General features: G+C 43.6%; 1 protein-coding gene across 1 annotated transcript in view; it reads right to left on the reverse strand.

Annotated features, from left to right (window-relative positions):
* The window catches only part of RYR3 (ryanodine receptor 3), a 464,873-nt gene that overhangs the window by 75,062 nt on the left and 373,756 nt on the right, over positions 1–16,055 (reverse strand). Inside the window, exons 53-64 of the mRNA XM_016160800.2 lie at positions 15,123–15,212; positions 13,795–13,941; positions 13,541–13,603; positions 12,272–12,347; positions 12,033–12,156; positions 9,529–9,644; positions 8,915–8,982; positions 7,844–7,965; positions 4,262–4,311; positions 3,798–3,858; positions 1,681–1,919; positions 241–322 (exon numbers count right to left, since the gene is read on the reverse strand). Coding sequence (XP_016016286.2) covers positions 241–322; positions 1,681–1,919; positions 3,798–3,858; positions 4,262–4,311; positions 7,844–7,965; positions 8,915–8,982; positions 9,529–9,644; positions 12,033–12,156; positions 12,272–12,347; positions 13,541–13,603; positions 13,795–13,941; positions 15,123–15,212 — 1,238 coding nt within the window. The remainder of the gene's footprint in view (positions 1–240; positions 323–1,680; positions 1,920–3,797; positions 3,859–4,261; positions 4,312–7,843; positions 7,966–8,914; positions 8,983–9,528; positions 9,645–12,032; positions 12,157–12,271; positions 12,348–13,540; positions 13,604–13,794; positions 13,942–15,122; positions 15,213–16,055) is intronic.

Genomic DNA, 16,055 nt, shown 5'->3' on the forward strand with positions numbered 1-16,055 from the left:
AGTTTGGCTGTATTGCTCCCCCGGCCACAGACAGTCAGTCACCAGCTATCTCCACAGAAGTCATAAATCTCAAGAGTCTCATTATACTGCTTAATACTGCCATAAATATTTCATAACCTAGGCTCAAAATCACCATCCCACTTCAGTGGACATTTTGATTTTGTTGGACTGATAAGACGTGATTATTGTTTAAAGACTGTTAGTAGCATTTTTCTCAGCCCGAAAGTGTTCACCAATTACCTTTCAACATAGATGTTCTTTCCTGTCCCAAGGGAGTAGAGGCTGCACAGGATGTGGTAGCATGAAATCTGCACATCACCCACTGAAAAGAACAGAAGAGCCGTCATTACCACGCATCCATCCTAGCTCTCCCGTCCCGCACACAGAAACGGTCCACCAACGGAAAAAATGGAGTGCCATCACCCAAGAACCTTCGTATTTCTCCCTCTCCTTTTCTTTTTAACGACTACAGCCCCTGTGTACCCAGATGCTTGTCACTGAACTGAGAGAGAAAACTGGCCAAAAAATACCCCCCATTGAGCCATCCCAGTTCTTTTGAGGGGCTTATGATGCAGATCAGTCATCTTGCTTCTCAGGGAAAGGAATCACATGACCGATGTGCCTTTCCACATGGGATTTTTTTTTCAGCCAGTAGAGGGAGACACTGTTGTCAAATTTTATCCAGAGCAATACTTCCTTCCTCTGAAAAATCTGAACTTTGAATGATCCTTTTGTTCATTTCCTAGGAAGATATGTACAATGTCTCTACCTCCTCTGTGACAGAGCAAAATTCCTCATGTCCACCTGTCCCAAGTTCTCTGATGAATGTTTTCGAAAAGGCAACTCAATCTGATCATGGTTTTGCCATTATTCCTAAGAGAAGAGCACGTTCTAGGAACTCAGAATTAAATCTGCAGTCTACATGCCCCTGGTCATGTCAGGCACTCATAACAAGGCTGGGACTAATTTAACACAATGAGGACTAATTTAAGTTTTAATTTTCAGTAAGGAGGTGGATTGTTTCCATGACAGGAAATAATAAATTTGGATGTTCCCCCATCTCTCCCCCCAACCCCATGGCAATAACTGATTTTCAATTGTTCAGAGATATGGGAGACACAGCCTTAGCTGTGGACAACTGGTTAAATTCAATTAAATCACGTGTCAACATGTAGTGTGAAACAAGTTTGGTGGCAGGATATTTACACAAGGGGGCTGTACATGGCACTAAAAGCAAACTAAAATAAAACCAGCCGACTATGGTCTTCTGAAGGCTCGGATAAGAAAATGTTAATACTTTTCCTTGGCTCTTGGTATTCAAAGAATAAGTCAGGTTGTTTCAACAGGAAAATCAGTGTCTGGAAAACCCTAGGAGCAAACCTATATCTCTTGCTGGGTTACTCAGAAAATCTTTTTAAAGTAAGCGGGAACACGATGACCGGGAGCTGAACTAGTAGGTGGAACATTCTGGTCCCACATAATAGTGGAGAAAGATGATGTATGACATACTCAGATTTAAGGATTTCTTCCTCTTCAAGAGTCTACTACTTGGTTTTCAAACCTAAGAAGAATAAGATGTGGAATAATTCTCTCCCTACTCTGCCCTCAGTGAACAAGCTGCACGCTTCCTATCTGTGGCCGTATGCATACAAATCTATGACACACGGCAATCTGACTCACAGAGTAAATCCGCCCCGAACTGATGTTGAGCGACATGCTCGAAGATGGACGTCAGGATGGGGAGCAGCGCCACCGTGGTGTAGTTGATGTTCTGAGAAACACCTTTAATCTGCGTTCTGGAATGGGTAAACTTCCCGAGCTTCAGGTTTTCCGAAGTCTTCTCTAAGTCTTCTGCAGCATTTTCGAAGAAGGCTCGTAAGCCGGCTTTGACCAGCTCGGAGCCTGACCTCATGACAGTCCTGGAAGCAAGCAATGTGCAAAACCAGAAGCATAACCCGAATCTGTGGCCAACCCCCTTCTTGAAACCGGTGACTTGCAGTGCAACCTGGGCAGATGTTTGACACTCCAGTCACTTGACACTGGGTCAGGAGAAGCAGAGAGAGGAGTTGGCATCCAGGAAGAAACCTGGATCCCACAATCCCAAAGGGGGTTTGGCAACTGGATGGTGTGCTCGGTTTGAGGGAATGTGCGCTCAGCTCTTCAGGAAATGTAGATGACGATTTAGAATGAAACTGATATTGGTCATCTGCTACCAGAATCCTGGTGCAGCTGGCTACACATTTCCATAAATATCTATTTAAAAGGAGAGTGAGGGGAGTTTTTTTTTTCAGATCATTGTGGGATAAATGAAATTTATTAGGCCTAGTGATATTAGAATTCCTATGATGCAGGACCTTTTAGCAAGAAAGAAGAAATAAGTCAACTGAAGCTTAGATTTCTGTTAGCTTGCAATGACGTCCTAACTTGGAGAAGGAAAAGGGGGAGGGACAATCAGTCTCTTTTAAATCAGACAGCTTAATCAGACCACCGGAAAAAAACCCGTGAGCATGAAGATTAGCTATGGGTTTCTGAGGCTTTCCCTCGAAACCACTCTATAAAACTTAGAACTGAAACAAAGCCTACAAGTTATCTATTACTTCCCACATTTCTACACTATATTCACGAGACTATGACAGGCGCGCTACAAAGACAGTTGCTTTTTTATCTACAGTATTTTCACAACCATCATCTGACCAATCAGGAAAATAAAAACAAGGAAATAAAGTCGATGAGGCTTCTTTGCTCCTACCCTGTAAGTATCCATGAGCTATCATTTTCCTAACTGTCTAGTCGAAGGTTTTCTCAGGAATGATGATTGAACACATTTTTTAAAAAGCGGACTCTCTCTCAAGGTGTTGCACATGTTTCTGGGAGAAGAAAAATCCATCATCACAATTGCAAGGGATTTCAGTCCCCTGGGAGGCTTTGTTCTGATCCCGCTAACTGTTTTAATATCTCTATGAGGTGTTCATTTCTCTCAAAAACGTGAAAACCCCCTTTAATTACCCTTAATGTTTTTTTTTGGAACTATTCTTTGTGGTTAATTTTCATCTCCTGGCCATTCTTTCAGGTTGGTGTTTCTCTTCTTCATTGGGTTTTGGAATGTGTATCCTCCCCACAAATTTGACAAGGGCCCTATATAATGAGTGTGCTAAAGGAAGCTCCTTGTTAATTCTTTTCAATGATTCTCTCTTTTTATCTCATCAAATCATTTGTTTATATTGCCAGAATTAACGCCCGCGCGCGCGCGCACACACACACACACACACACACACACACAATTTAAGACATCCTTTCTGGTTCAGCCATCTTTCCTACCAGACCCTCAGGCTGTGGGCTCAAACTTAACTTTGCCTCTGATCATTTGGTAATCACATCTCCCTGATTTTCCTTTTTTGGCCATTTTGACCTCAGAGTGCTATGGTTCCACTCTCCCAGGATGCTTATGGTCTCGCCACCATTAGGCAGCTCTTCCTTTTATTGTGGAGAAATAGGTACAAAATGGCACTTTGCCACATTATACATTTTATCTTCTGGAAGATGAATGTCTAAGAGAAGACAAGAATTGATCAAACGCTTAGCTCAGCATTCAGTATGTGCCATGACAGTGGCTCTCCATCACATGAACTGAGAAACAGTGCTAACGTCAGAGTAAGACTCATCTTTTCCCTGTCTCCCCTCTCTTTCCAGCTCCAACACAGCAGTGACATGTTTCTTCTTCAGTACAATGATAAGTGAGAAGAAAAGGTTAGGGAGAGAGTCTTTAGAAACTATTGGAAAAAATGGGGCAGACTTACCTTGTGTCAAGTGTTTGAGCTAAGATGTGAAGACAGCTCACCATTGTAGTAGAGTCACTCCCTAGGATCAAAAATATCACCTGTGACTCCCCAAACCATTCGGCTTGTCTTTCAAATGCAATCTTTTCAATATGCATAAACCACAGCAGAGCATAATTAACCACTGACACACAGTGCCAGACCTAAGTTCAGGGACAATGCATTTATCTCTGGCCTGACACCTCTGCTTGATGATAAATGTTAGAGGCAGAGCTTAAAACATTCATTGGTGTGGAAAATCTGAGCTGTTAAAGGGGTAGAGAGGTCATTTATCATACTTCGGACCAATTTTCTGCAGCAAATTTAGGTGACACCTTAGTCCTAAGCCTCAGGTTGTCGGCAGAAGCCACAAATAAAGGCAAAATGTGAGTTCAGGATAATTAAAGGGAGGAGTGCAGCTTTTAGCAATACCTCTTTTTACTTACCAAAGAGGGAAATCCTGTGTCGAACAAGAGCAGCAAGTTTGCAGAACAGGCTGAAGCAGAAAAGAACTTGAGTCCGAAAGGCACAGAGATTCAAGGCCTACTTTGTACCTCCCCCGTCCCCGAGCAGTAAAACAAAGAGCGCTGAATGGCACCCTAGGAAGATGCACCATGTTCCTCTTTAAGAATCCTCTGGGCCACACCAGAAAAATGCATGGCTCCCATTGTCTTACTGAAGAATCGTGAAAGGGACCTACAGGCAGCTCCCACCTTACAGAAAACACTCCTTCTGCAACAGTTACGGTATTTTGCAGTGAGACGGTTGCTGCAAACCATCTCTTGTTATAGAGAACCATGTGCTGAAATGTTCATTTGCATGACATTCAGGAGTGCGCTAGGATTCTGGAAGGAAGCATCATTTTTGCCAATCATTTTGCAGCTTTCTTTAGGGGTGTGAGGTCTCAGTTGAGAGGTGGGCAAGAAGATGTGACTGGAAGAAAGTCAATGATTTAGGTCTGGGGAATGCTGTGTTGAGACAAAAACACTGTCAGAAACTGCTTTCTCTGTCATCTCGCATTTGCCTGTGGGCCTGACCAGGCTGCTGTTCTAGCTGTGTCTCCGGAAGCCAGGAAGCCCATCCGTGTGTTTGGGCTTTCTGACCCTAACTGTGCTTCCTATTCATATTTCCTGCCATGGAAACCCTTGACAGTCCATCTGTGTCTAATTGTTTTACTTCCCACAGTATCTAATAGAGGACCTTGTACAATTAGAAAAGAGTCCCCAAAATGTTTTTGAACACGCTGCTGCTGGACCCTGTCTAGGAGCACTTGACTGTCATTTAACCTGGGTTGCTCATGTGCTTGGAAGGAGATTCCACAGAAATCTGATATTATTTGATACTGGTACAGCTAGACAAGCACTTGGAAATCCCTTCAGGAAGCCATCCTTCCTGGAGGAATGGAAAAAGGGCAGGTTGAATAAAACACCTGGTACGGGATATGAGATTCCAAGATGAGGCTGAGCTGAGGTCCTTCTCATCTCTCTGCAAGCTTGTCATGTGCTTCTCGCCCCACATTGGGCAGACGTCTACTAGAACAGGGGTCCCCAACCCCTGGGTCATGGACCAGTCTGACCTGTGGCCTGTTAGGAACCAGGGGTGAACAGTGGCCCAGCAAGCAAAGCATCATCTCTATTTCCAGCCGCTCTCCAGCGCTAGCATCACCGCCTTAGCTCCACCTCCGATCATTAGGCATTCGATTCTTATAGCAGCACTGGTCCCTGGTGCCAAAAAGTTTGGGGGCTGCTGTGTTAGCGGACGGTTCTAATGGAGAAGAAATAGACCTCGAGTGTTGGTGAGGATGAGAGTTTGCTCACTTTTGAATGGTTTTCAATGAGTGCCCTGAGCCTTTCTGAATCACAGCCAAAGTCCCTCATGGCTGCTCACTTGGTTTTGTAGTGGAAATAAGTTTGTACCCCTAGTCTGGTCCAGGCTTAAGAGAACTCGGAATAAGTTAACAGAAATTTGGCAGCCAGCTAGTGTGAAATGAAGTATAGGCCACTGCTTTTTTTTCTCTTCTCATGGTCTGCTTCCCTCCCCAGGATATGTATCCGATGATAACTCATGGAGCTGAGGGAGGGGGACAGACTTGAGGAATGTGAGTTTTGTGGCTCTGACCTGACATGCTGGGCTTTAAGTGCTGCAGCCACTTTCGGCTCTGTATGTGAGTAGAAAGTAATCATACAATCCTCTTGGTATTTAGAATTAGGGGCTGATGAACTCAGTAATTTCTGGTGAAATGCTTCAAAGTAAATGCATGCTCTGTATAAATGCAAAATAACATTTTTTTTTTTTTTCTAGCTAAAGCAGATGGTTGGGTTGTTTGAGAAGAAACAAATTAACTCAGTGGCTCCCCTTGCTGTCAGATGTGCTTTCTGAGGCATGCCAAGGCCAGGGCCTGAAATTTCCAAAAGCCCTTTATGTCCCCTGTGGGGCCCATGATTTAAGCAGAAGCATTGTCCTTAGCCCAGAGTTGTGAGCGGCCAGAGTCCCCAGGCACTTCCCTTCCATCTCAGACTCTGAAACTGATAAATTAAAGGGATCCCAGGGGAGAGAGTCCAGGAAGAACTGGTGAAATGCATCCCATGTAGAAGAGGTGGGGTGAGGGCGAAGGGTGCAAACAAGAGAGGTCTGGAAATGTGCACACACCCAGTGCAGATATGATTGCTTCCATGGAGGGCAGCAAGCACACTGATGGATCTGGAAGCTATTTGCAAGGCTGATCAGCTCCAGGTTGTATTCCAGCCCTCACAAATGGTGCCTGGCTGAACAAATGTTACATTTCCATGAATTAATAATGAAGAAAAACACCTGCCCTCTGTTGGATTATCTGAATACCTCATTTTGTCTCCCAATTCCCTAACTTCTTACAAAATACACTGGTGCATCCTGAAAATATTTAGGAAATCTTTGGTCAGTAACCGATTCTGAGTGTATCTCATTTTGATAGCGTGAGTTCATGCTTTCTTAATAAATGAGATTAAGTAATTATAGTACAGAAAAAAGGGCACTTGATCTGGATCAGAGAGGGCTGGGCTTTTATTCTTACTACCTCAGTCGCTTTAGGTGCTGGAGTGAACCCGATCACACTTCAATTTCCTCATTGCAAAATGCAGATCATAATATGTAGGCAGCTTTCTTAGAATTTAAAGTGTTGTGCTATTTCACAGTGATATGCAAGAGGGCAACAACTCTCACATATGAAAAATGGAGCTCACTGCTTAGCCATGTTGTGGTTAATAAATGCTAGCTCAATTCTAAGACTGAATATCTCCCTAAAGAGCTGGGCCCTTAGTAAGTATAATACACACTGCTCGCCATCAGTGGGTGCTAGGAAAAGAGTTGATAGTCTGCCTTCATTACAGCCCTTAACACTTGGCCATTTAGAAGTCTAATCCCTTTCTTGTCATTTATAAATCAAATATAGAGAGAACCCGAGGCATGGTGGAATCGGCTTCTTAGTCTGATCACAGAGCACACCCTTTGTTCCTATCTCTGTTGAAATAACAATATGTTATGTGCCATGGAATGATAAGGGAGCCCAGTGCTTTCGAGGAAAAAAATTTTCCTATTAGGAGTTGGAAATGAATTATGTCACTCTAGATTTCAAATGTCAGATCATCCACATAAGAACTTGTAAGAATTAAAATTAAAATTTGAATCTTAAAAAAACTTGAGAAAAATGGATTTGAAAACGGTGTTATTCTGTTTCTTTTCAATGTTGTATGTTTGCTTTTCCCAAGCTTCAGAATTACCTTCACCTTTTTCTAAATTTCAGCATGGCAGTTGAAAATGTATATACATTTTTCTAAAACTCTACTGAAACCCCCAAATGGTACACTTCTCTTGGCCGACAAATACACAGATATTACTTTCAAAACCAAGATGATCCCCCAAACCTCTGAACTACCAACCATCAGATTACACAGTTCAATTCTCCACAAGACTCACCGTTTTGTCCATGGGAATCTGGGGTTCTGTATAAATCACAGCAGCACTACGACCTTCTTTTTCTTTTGTAGACTCACCTGGCCACCATCTCTTTCTCCTTATGGGAGGCGTACCCGCTGCTGCTCAGCGGCTTCAGAGGGGATGACAGGAAATAGAGGCGGTGATTGGTGAAGTACTGGTCCACCAGTGGGAGAAGAACCTGGAAAATCCACCAGAAACTCACTTCCCGGAAGCTAAGCAAAGCTCTTCCTTTGGTTCCTTTGAAAAAGCTCATTCTGGGTGAGTAAAAAGCCTCTGAGCACTGGTCCTGGAATTTCCAGGAAACTCCAGTTGATCTCAGTTACCAACACATTTTCCTCTGCTACACCTGAAACCAGAGGCCTTGGGGATATGTGAAGGGAGAGGGTCACCAACTAAGGGCCCACAGGAAAATGAGTGCAGCCCTGAGTCAGCACTTTCAGGGGAATCCTGTGGGACACATGGACTGAGATGTGGCTTCTGGGGGACAGCATATAAGAGGTCCACTCGAGGCCCAGCCTAGCATTACTAGCCTTGTATGTTCTGCCTATGCTTCTCAGAAGGTGGCTCCCCAAGGCCTCACAGGCAATTAGCCCTCTGAGTAAGGAGGGTTGTCTAACAGAGATTGCTAACCGGCACCCAAATGCAGTCTCTCCTTCTTTCTCATAGCAATAGAAACCCCCTTGTTTTAGGTGGGCACAAGGTCACCCGGCTAGAGAATGCCTTACCTAGCAGCTCTTGCAACTAGCTGAGGCTATAATGCCTAGGTTCTAGTTGATGGGATAGAACTTTTAAAGAGCATTGGCTTGCCCTCCCCTCTCCTTTCCAACCCTTTCCTACAGATGGGTACAGGTGAGCCTGATTGGACCACACTGACAGAGACCACACCTTAGGGGATGGTGGAGCATCAAAGAACCTGGGTCTCTGAGTGATGGCATGGAGCAGAGCAGGCTGCCTACATCCTGGGACCATCCACTTGTCTCGGGACTGTTACACAGCAGAGAAATACATGCCGGCCTCACTGAAGCCACTGGAGTTTTAGATATCTTTGTTTGGTCAGCTTAGCTTATACCCTAGACTGTATGGATCCTAAGAAGAAAATGAATGGTTAAGTACAGAGAATTACTTACTTTGGCAAAGAATTTGATCTCCTGGTCATGGGGTGACTTTTCAGTTTTCCCACTGCTGACAATGGCTTCTATAAAGATACAAGTAACACAAAGTAGGCTTGAGTTAAAAAAACAAAAACCATATAATTATAGCATTCTGTAGACAGAGCAGCTCTTCTAAAGGCCATAGAAAGGCTATTTGATTTTCACAAAGTATGTTATATTTCACAAAGAACCTTGCAGTTGTGGGTAGTTATTTCTTGTGTTGATCCTCTAAGCTGTTTTACTACTCTTTGTCCACTTTCTTGATGAGAAAGGAGCTCCAGAGAGGTTAGGTCATATGCCCATGATCACAAAGCAAAACAAAGGGAGAGTCAAAATAGGACGAGTTATGTAAGAAATAAGAAGTGGTTCAATCAAACCCAGTAGGAAAATCAAGGACGAAACTGATTTTTAAAATTGGTGGAGGTAGGAGGGGCTCTCGGCCACTGTTTCCTCCCCAGAACCATATGTCTAAATGAATCATGACCAACTACAGTATGAAAGCATCATTCTTTGATAAATATCAAATTTTTTGACATTATGAGATATTATGAGAAGCACACATATTTGTGATATTTCACAATGATACTTACCCAAATGGGCAATAAACTCTTGAGCGGAATCAACATATTTCAGGATCTTCTTCAAAAATTTATAGGCAAACCTCTTCTCCATGGAGGAGGCATCCAGCTCCATATCCTTCATACCTCTGGATTGGAAATGAGTAAACCCCAGGAAGTAACAGAAATAAATAACTATGTGACTTTGGTGCATCAGCAAACCTACCTGTGTCAACTTAATTTTCCAAATGTTAATGGTTGTTTTGGCTCAGTAACCTGACCCATCATTTGACAAATTTCCCCCTTGCTTAGAACCTACCTTTGTGCGCATGCTACCCCTGTTCTACAATAATTTCTGAAAAGACATTTTGAAAAGATCGTTATCATTCGTATAACAAATATTGAGCTGGGGATAAAACAGAGAAGCAAGCAAGAATCTCTGACCACATGGAACTTAAACGATAGCTGTAGACAAACAAACAATATAAAGAACAAAATTTAAATTATATGGAATGCTGGGGATTAATGCGTTTTGTGAAGAAAATAAAAATGAAAGCAGGATGAAGGGGTTCGAGAGTACCCAGAGGAAAGAACTTTCCAGGCATAGGAAGTGGAGGTGTAAAGGACCTGAGATGAGAGCTCTCATGCTGAGTTGAAGAAATACGGCAGAAGCCAGTATGGATGGCACGGAAGCAAGCAGGCAGACAGGGGAATATGACGTAGGCAGTGGAGAAAGTCATCAGGGCCCTGTAGGCCATCCTTCAAATTTTGCTTTTGCTCTGAGATGGGAAGCCATTGAAAGTTTTGAATAGAAAAATGGCAGGCTATGACTTAACTGCAAATGAATTACTGTTTGCTAGGTATAAAGTCTACTGTGGGGACAAGGGTTGGAACAGGGAGCCCAGGTAGGAGGCTCTTTCGGGAATGATGGTGACAAGATAGGTGAGAAGTGGTCAGGTTCGGAGTATCTGAAAGGTAGAACTGTCAAGATTTGATGGGATTGATGGGATGTGGGTTGTGAGAAAAAAGAGGAGTCCAGGTTTTGGGCTTGGGCACTGGGAAGAATGGGTTGTCATCAAATAACGGGGAAGAGGAGGCTGGAGCAGGCCTGAGGCGTGGGCAGCAGGAAACTAGGCGTTCCCCTTGGCAACAGGGATCTGGCCTCCTCATCTGGACATCCAAGTGCCTGCTGTGGACCCTGGCACATGGTAAAGTGGCCACTAGGACATGTTTGCTAAATTCAGTTATCTTTTTCTTTCCTTTTCCTATTTCCTTGATTTTCTTTTCAGTTATAGCAAAGAGGAATTTTTCATTTCCGTGAGCAAGTTACTTATCAACAAATCACAGTAAGCCTTCGTCTTGGTGTTAAGAACAGGATTAACATGACGATGGGAGTCTTTCTCAAATGCGTCCCTAGAGGTGTCTCCCGCTGCCTGACCTTTCCTTCCCGACAACGTGGCAAATAAGTTTTGTCCTTTTTTTATATGAGACACAATAGAAATATTTGTATAGATTTTTATTTGAGTGTTTGCCATTTAGTGGCAAAAACTCTATAGGAAACTGAAAGAAGAAACAGCAGCTGGCTCAGCAAACATTTCTTTTAGGAGGAATGGCTGTATCAGAAGAGGAACACTGGATTGTTTTTAATTCCACAAAGGGCTTGACAAGCATGCTCCTACACAGCACGGAGCCCACTACCTGCATCTGACCAGCACGAAAACAGGTCCTACCTTTAAGACTTAAGCAGCCAAGACCATTCTCATGTAAAACATCTGATATTAAGATACAAACACCTTAGGAAATCATGATTCATTCAATCTCCCCACTGGAGTTGCATCTTCCTAAGAATCAACTCCTTTGTTCAGAGAATGTTTATGTCAGTTATGTTTACTGTTGTTATTATATAATTTAACTAAATATCACATAAAACAACAAAATAAAAGCATAAAGAGAACTATTGATTCTATGAGACTAAATTGTATATTTTGCAAAGACTGCTAATTGCAAATTTCCAAATATGTAGTTTCTGAAGTAGGTATGGATGAGAAGACTGTAAAAGATGGGAGGAAATTGAAAAAAAATCTAGAATAGTACTGCACTTACACTGTTTTGTATGTGCCTTAATTCTCAGTATTCCTGAAGAAAGCCTGCATTCCAAAGCTTTGAGGATGCATTATGGATGTGGTTTATAACTCCATTGATAGAACAACATACGAAAAAAAAGTCCTTGGCCTATTGCTCAAGATTTGTGAATGAATGCACGTTTATATGTTTTAAGTTAAAATTAAACGTTTAAGGTATGTATGAGTCATTTGTCATAACTCTTTGCTATACTGATTTTTAAAAGTTGCTATCGATCCATCCTGTTTATGTCAAAAAAGAGGGCTTCATCCTTCAAAATTAAAATGTCTTCATTTCAAAAGACTCAACCGCTATCCTTACTCTGATCTGTTTTGTGGGCAGGTGATTAAATGCCGGGAGAGGCCATGTCCACCAGCCAACCCCTGCCCACTAATATCACCTGGAAGACGACTTACCTAGAAACCACAATGCCGTTCACCTGGAGGAATTTAAACAGGTCCTGTGCCTTCTCTCGGTCCCTAAATTTTTCTTTGGCAGTCAAGGTGTCATATGGTACCAAGAGAGGGTGACTGCCACCACCTGGGGTCAGGAAAGTGAGAGAGACACAATATTTGGCACTTCCTTTGCACTTCTGGAAAAATATGCCTGGCCCCATCAGCTCACCTTCTGGGAGGAGGTTGTGAACCAGGCCTACCTTTGCTCTCTAGCTCCAGCTTCTTCTTCTTGGCCCAGATGTTATGATAGTTCTCAGCCACCACCTCCACCATTCCCTGTGTCCCACCAAGGAGACGACAGTCAGAGAGAAAGAAAAATGGGCTCATCTCTGCAAGGCTATTTCAGGCGGGCTCGGGAAAAGACCAACACGAAACGCTAACAGCACATTGCTGAGCGTCTATCATTAATTAGTCTGTGCTTATGCACCTCATTAGCTTTATATCTTCCCAAACACAGAAAAAACAATTTCAAATCCTGCCCTTCCCTTGTAACTTATTATCCTGGCAGTTTGATGCATTTATGAGAAACATACATTTCCATTTGAAAGTGCACTGTGGTGGTACTTCATTTGTCACAGTGGCTCAGTACTTTACTCTTGACCTGAAATGAGGGAGCTAGAAGTTGGGGCGAAGGAAAAATCTAGAATTCCAGAATGTCTTTAGCTTAGCAAATGAAAAATAATCACACCTTCAGGAAAACTGCTGCAAAATTTCTCAGAATTTATCTTTATAAGGTTCACAAAACAGTGACCTGGAATGAAGAATGTACAATTAGGAAGAAATTTTCTCTAAGGTCCAAAGAGTTGGTCCAATGGATTCTCTGAGGAGTAACTGGGGCCAGTCCTGGCCACCGGTGTGCGCGGGAGGGAAGGAATGGGAGGCAGAAGGTTAGGGCTCTTAATTTCATCCACTAGGTCTGTGGTCCCCAACCTTATTGGCACCAGGGATTGGTGCTCCTATGAGAATTTAACGCCTGACAATCTGAGGTGGAGCTGAGGCGGTGATGCTAGTGCTGAGAAGCCACTGCAAATACAGATGAAGCTTCACTCGCTTTCCTGCCATTCACCTCCTGCTCTGCGGCCCAGTTCCCCACAGGCCACGGACCGGTCAGTGGTCCAGAGATTGGGGACCATTGCACTAGGGCATATATGACTGTTCTTATCATTGAGGGGACCTACAGGGACCAGGAAGACACCCCTTACCCGGGGGCCTTTTCACAGATTCTCTCTAAGCTGTTATTAGTTCTGTTTTGGGTTTTGATACAGTAATTTGCTGTTATGATGTTCTGGTAAGACCTTCCCTGTGGCCTCTGCCCAGTGTGGCACTCTTCAGTTTTGATATTTCAGTAATGATATATTCTAGGCATTCTTTCTCTTCTTTTTTAAAAAAATTGTCTGGAGGGTAATATATCTTGCACTTGAGAGGTTTCAGAAAGCAAGCTACACTGTTCTGAAGGTATTGACACTGACCTGGAGCTCTTTGGAGAGGACCACGTTGGACAGGTCCAGGGGAGCAGGGCTGTAGCTGTTGCCCTAGGAAAGCAAAGGTGGAGTCTCTGGGGTGGCCGATATTTTCTTACCAGCATCCTGACATCAGCTGCCAAAGCCAAATCCCAAAAGACCCCCATGGCTCCAATCCAGTGGTCCGCGCCTCTGACGCCCCAGGGAGGGTTTCCCCAAGTTCCCCGTGGCTCCTCTGGGCTCAGCATCGGCCTCTGTTGTACCTGGCTGGCCTGGGACATGCTTCGAAGCTTCTCATTTTCCCGCTGTTGGGCTAGAGTGTCTCCCTCTTTGGTCCTCTCCACAGTCCAACCCACAGCCAGCATGGTTTTCAGGGACTCTCTGGCCGGCCAGCGATAAATTTCTTTCTCCTGGAAAGCAATTTGGGCAGAAGAGCTTTGCAGAGCAGGCCCCAGCATGCTAACTGGCCTGTGTCCCCATGGAAGTTAGATTGTGCAGAGGATGGGGTGCTAACTGCCTTCAGCTTCCTCTAGTAAGGTCAGAATACCCTCTGCAGCATCCCACATATGCAATCAATTTTCTGTTGTTTTAAAAACAAGACCCCACAGTCTCCTGCCTCTGGAGGGCATGTCCCAGACATTATCCATGTTTGTAGATAAAAAGCATGAATAGAGTGGCCTCTCTTGTTCTAGGAGCTGTTTAAGGAGGGGACTTGCCAAAACACATCTGTGCAAAGCTCTTCTTTGGGTTTAGGAAGTAGAATTTCTTAGACTTAGAAATCTATTCATTCATTCATTCATTCATTCATTCATTCATTCATAATTCCTACAGCACCTGGTATTCCTAGGTGGTCTCCTAACCAAGTACTAAACTAACTAGGCCCGACTCTGCTTAGCTTCCCAGATCAGATGAGATCGGGCATGTTCAGGGTGGCATGGCCATAGACCGGCATTCTCTTTAAAGCTATGCACAATTTTTATAGATGGTCAATATACACACAAAGATACACATGCCATCCTTTATGTGTAACACTAGGCCTAAAGCTTACAAAGAACTCCTACTGATTGCAAGATAGAAGTTCAGAGTTGAGTTGAACCAAATTTCTTAATTAAAAACAAAACAAAACAAAAAAAACCTAAGAGAGCTGCCTATATGTCCTTGAGGACACTCTTTTCTACTTCCTTTATCTTCCGTGACTGGAAATCATTTCTCTCTGAATTTTCTCCAGAAATTCGCCCCTCCTCCTACCTCAACAACCTAAAAACAAACAAACAAAGAAAAAACTCTTCCTTAGTTTAGTTGCAAGCAAATCACAAACACATTTTAGCCCAGCCTCTAAGTGCTGACTGGTGCTTCTTTCTCCAATGGGCTTTTGGAGACAAAGGACAGACAGACTGTGAAGCTGGGCTCTTAGAAACTGGTCCTGGGGCTTGTGTCCGCTGACAAGCTCCTAAGGAGTCTACTGAGTCCTTGAAGGTCTCTAAGGAACTGGAGGGTGAATGTGCCCTGAACTTCTCTGACCATCTGATACAGTTCCCAAGGCAGGGCCTCCAGCACAACCACTCAGTGCTACCAGGGGCCCGATCCTTACCTTCTCTGTTAACGTCTTAAAAGGTCTGATCAATGGATGGGTCTTCACATTTTCATCCAGGGAAATTCCATATTTCCATCCATTCTGACTCTGTAGAAATGTTCTCAGTTCAAATATCCTTGGCACCAAAAGAATCCCGTTACTGACCCAAATCCCTGCTTCCACTGTCACTGAACAAATGGAATGATGCAATGTGACAGAGCTTGGAAATTTCCCTCCAAAACGTCTAATTGATCCTTTATAGCCATCAGGCTCTCTGTCCCCTGAATTTTGAACTCTGCTCCTTTATTTCTTCTTGTTTTAGTTGCTGTCCCTTCCACTTACTTGCTTGTGTGTCAGGCTCACTACAGACAGAAGTGTGACTCAAAAGATCCGAGAACAATGCTTCTCAGGTCAGTGTGTCACGCTCACAGGAAGGACAGAAGTCAAGGTTAAAGGCATGTGAGGACAGAACCCACTGCATAGACGGGGCCGATTTGGTTTGTACCTCTCGCCTGCCACCCCACAGCAAAACTATGGCAATGCACGTTTCCTGGAGTCACAGAAGTCGAAGAATTTCAAAAGTCATTCAACAAAATTATTTGAAAGTCCATTACAGTAGGTGCTAGACTCTGTCCTAGGCATTGTGGATACAGAGATAAGTAAGAGGCCCTGTTTTCTGTAACCTCAGAGCTGAAAGACTCCTGGCTGCTCTTTCTCAATCTCCGCCTCTGTGCACTTGTTAATATGTATGTTTCTCAAGTTTCTGTCCCTTCTCAAGGGCACAGGTCTCCCTGGGTGATGTAATCTGGGCCCACAGTCCATACGAGGGCTAATTTCAAATCAGCATTTTCATCCTAGATCTCTCTAATTTCCAAAAACTTTATAGTTAAGCTCTGCTTGGATGATTCCACAGGTACCTCTTAACATGTCTGCCATAGAACCTGCATTTTA

The sequence above is a fragment of the Rousettus aegyptiacus genome, unplaced genomic scaffold (genome assembly GCF_014176215.1).
Source record: "Rousettus aegyptiacus isolate mRouAeg1 unplaced genomic scaffold, mRouAeg1.p scaffold_m13_p_3, whole genome shotgun sequence".
NCBI lineage: Eukaryota > Metazoa > Chordata > Mammalia > Chiroptera > Pteropodidae > Rousettus > Rousettus aegyptiacus.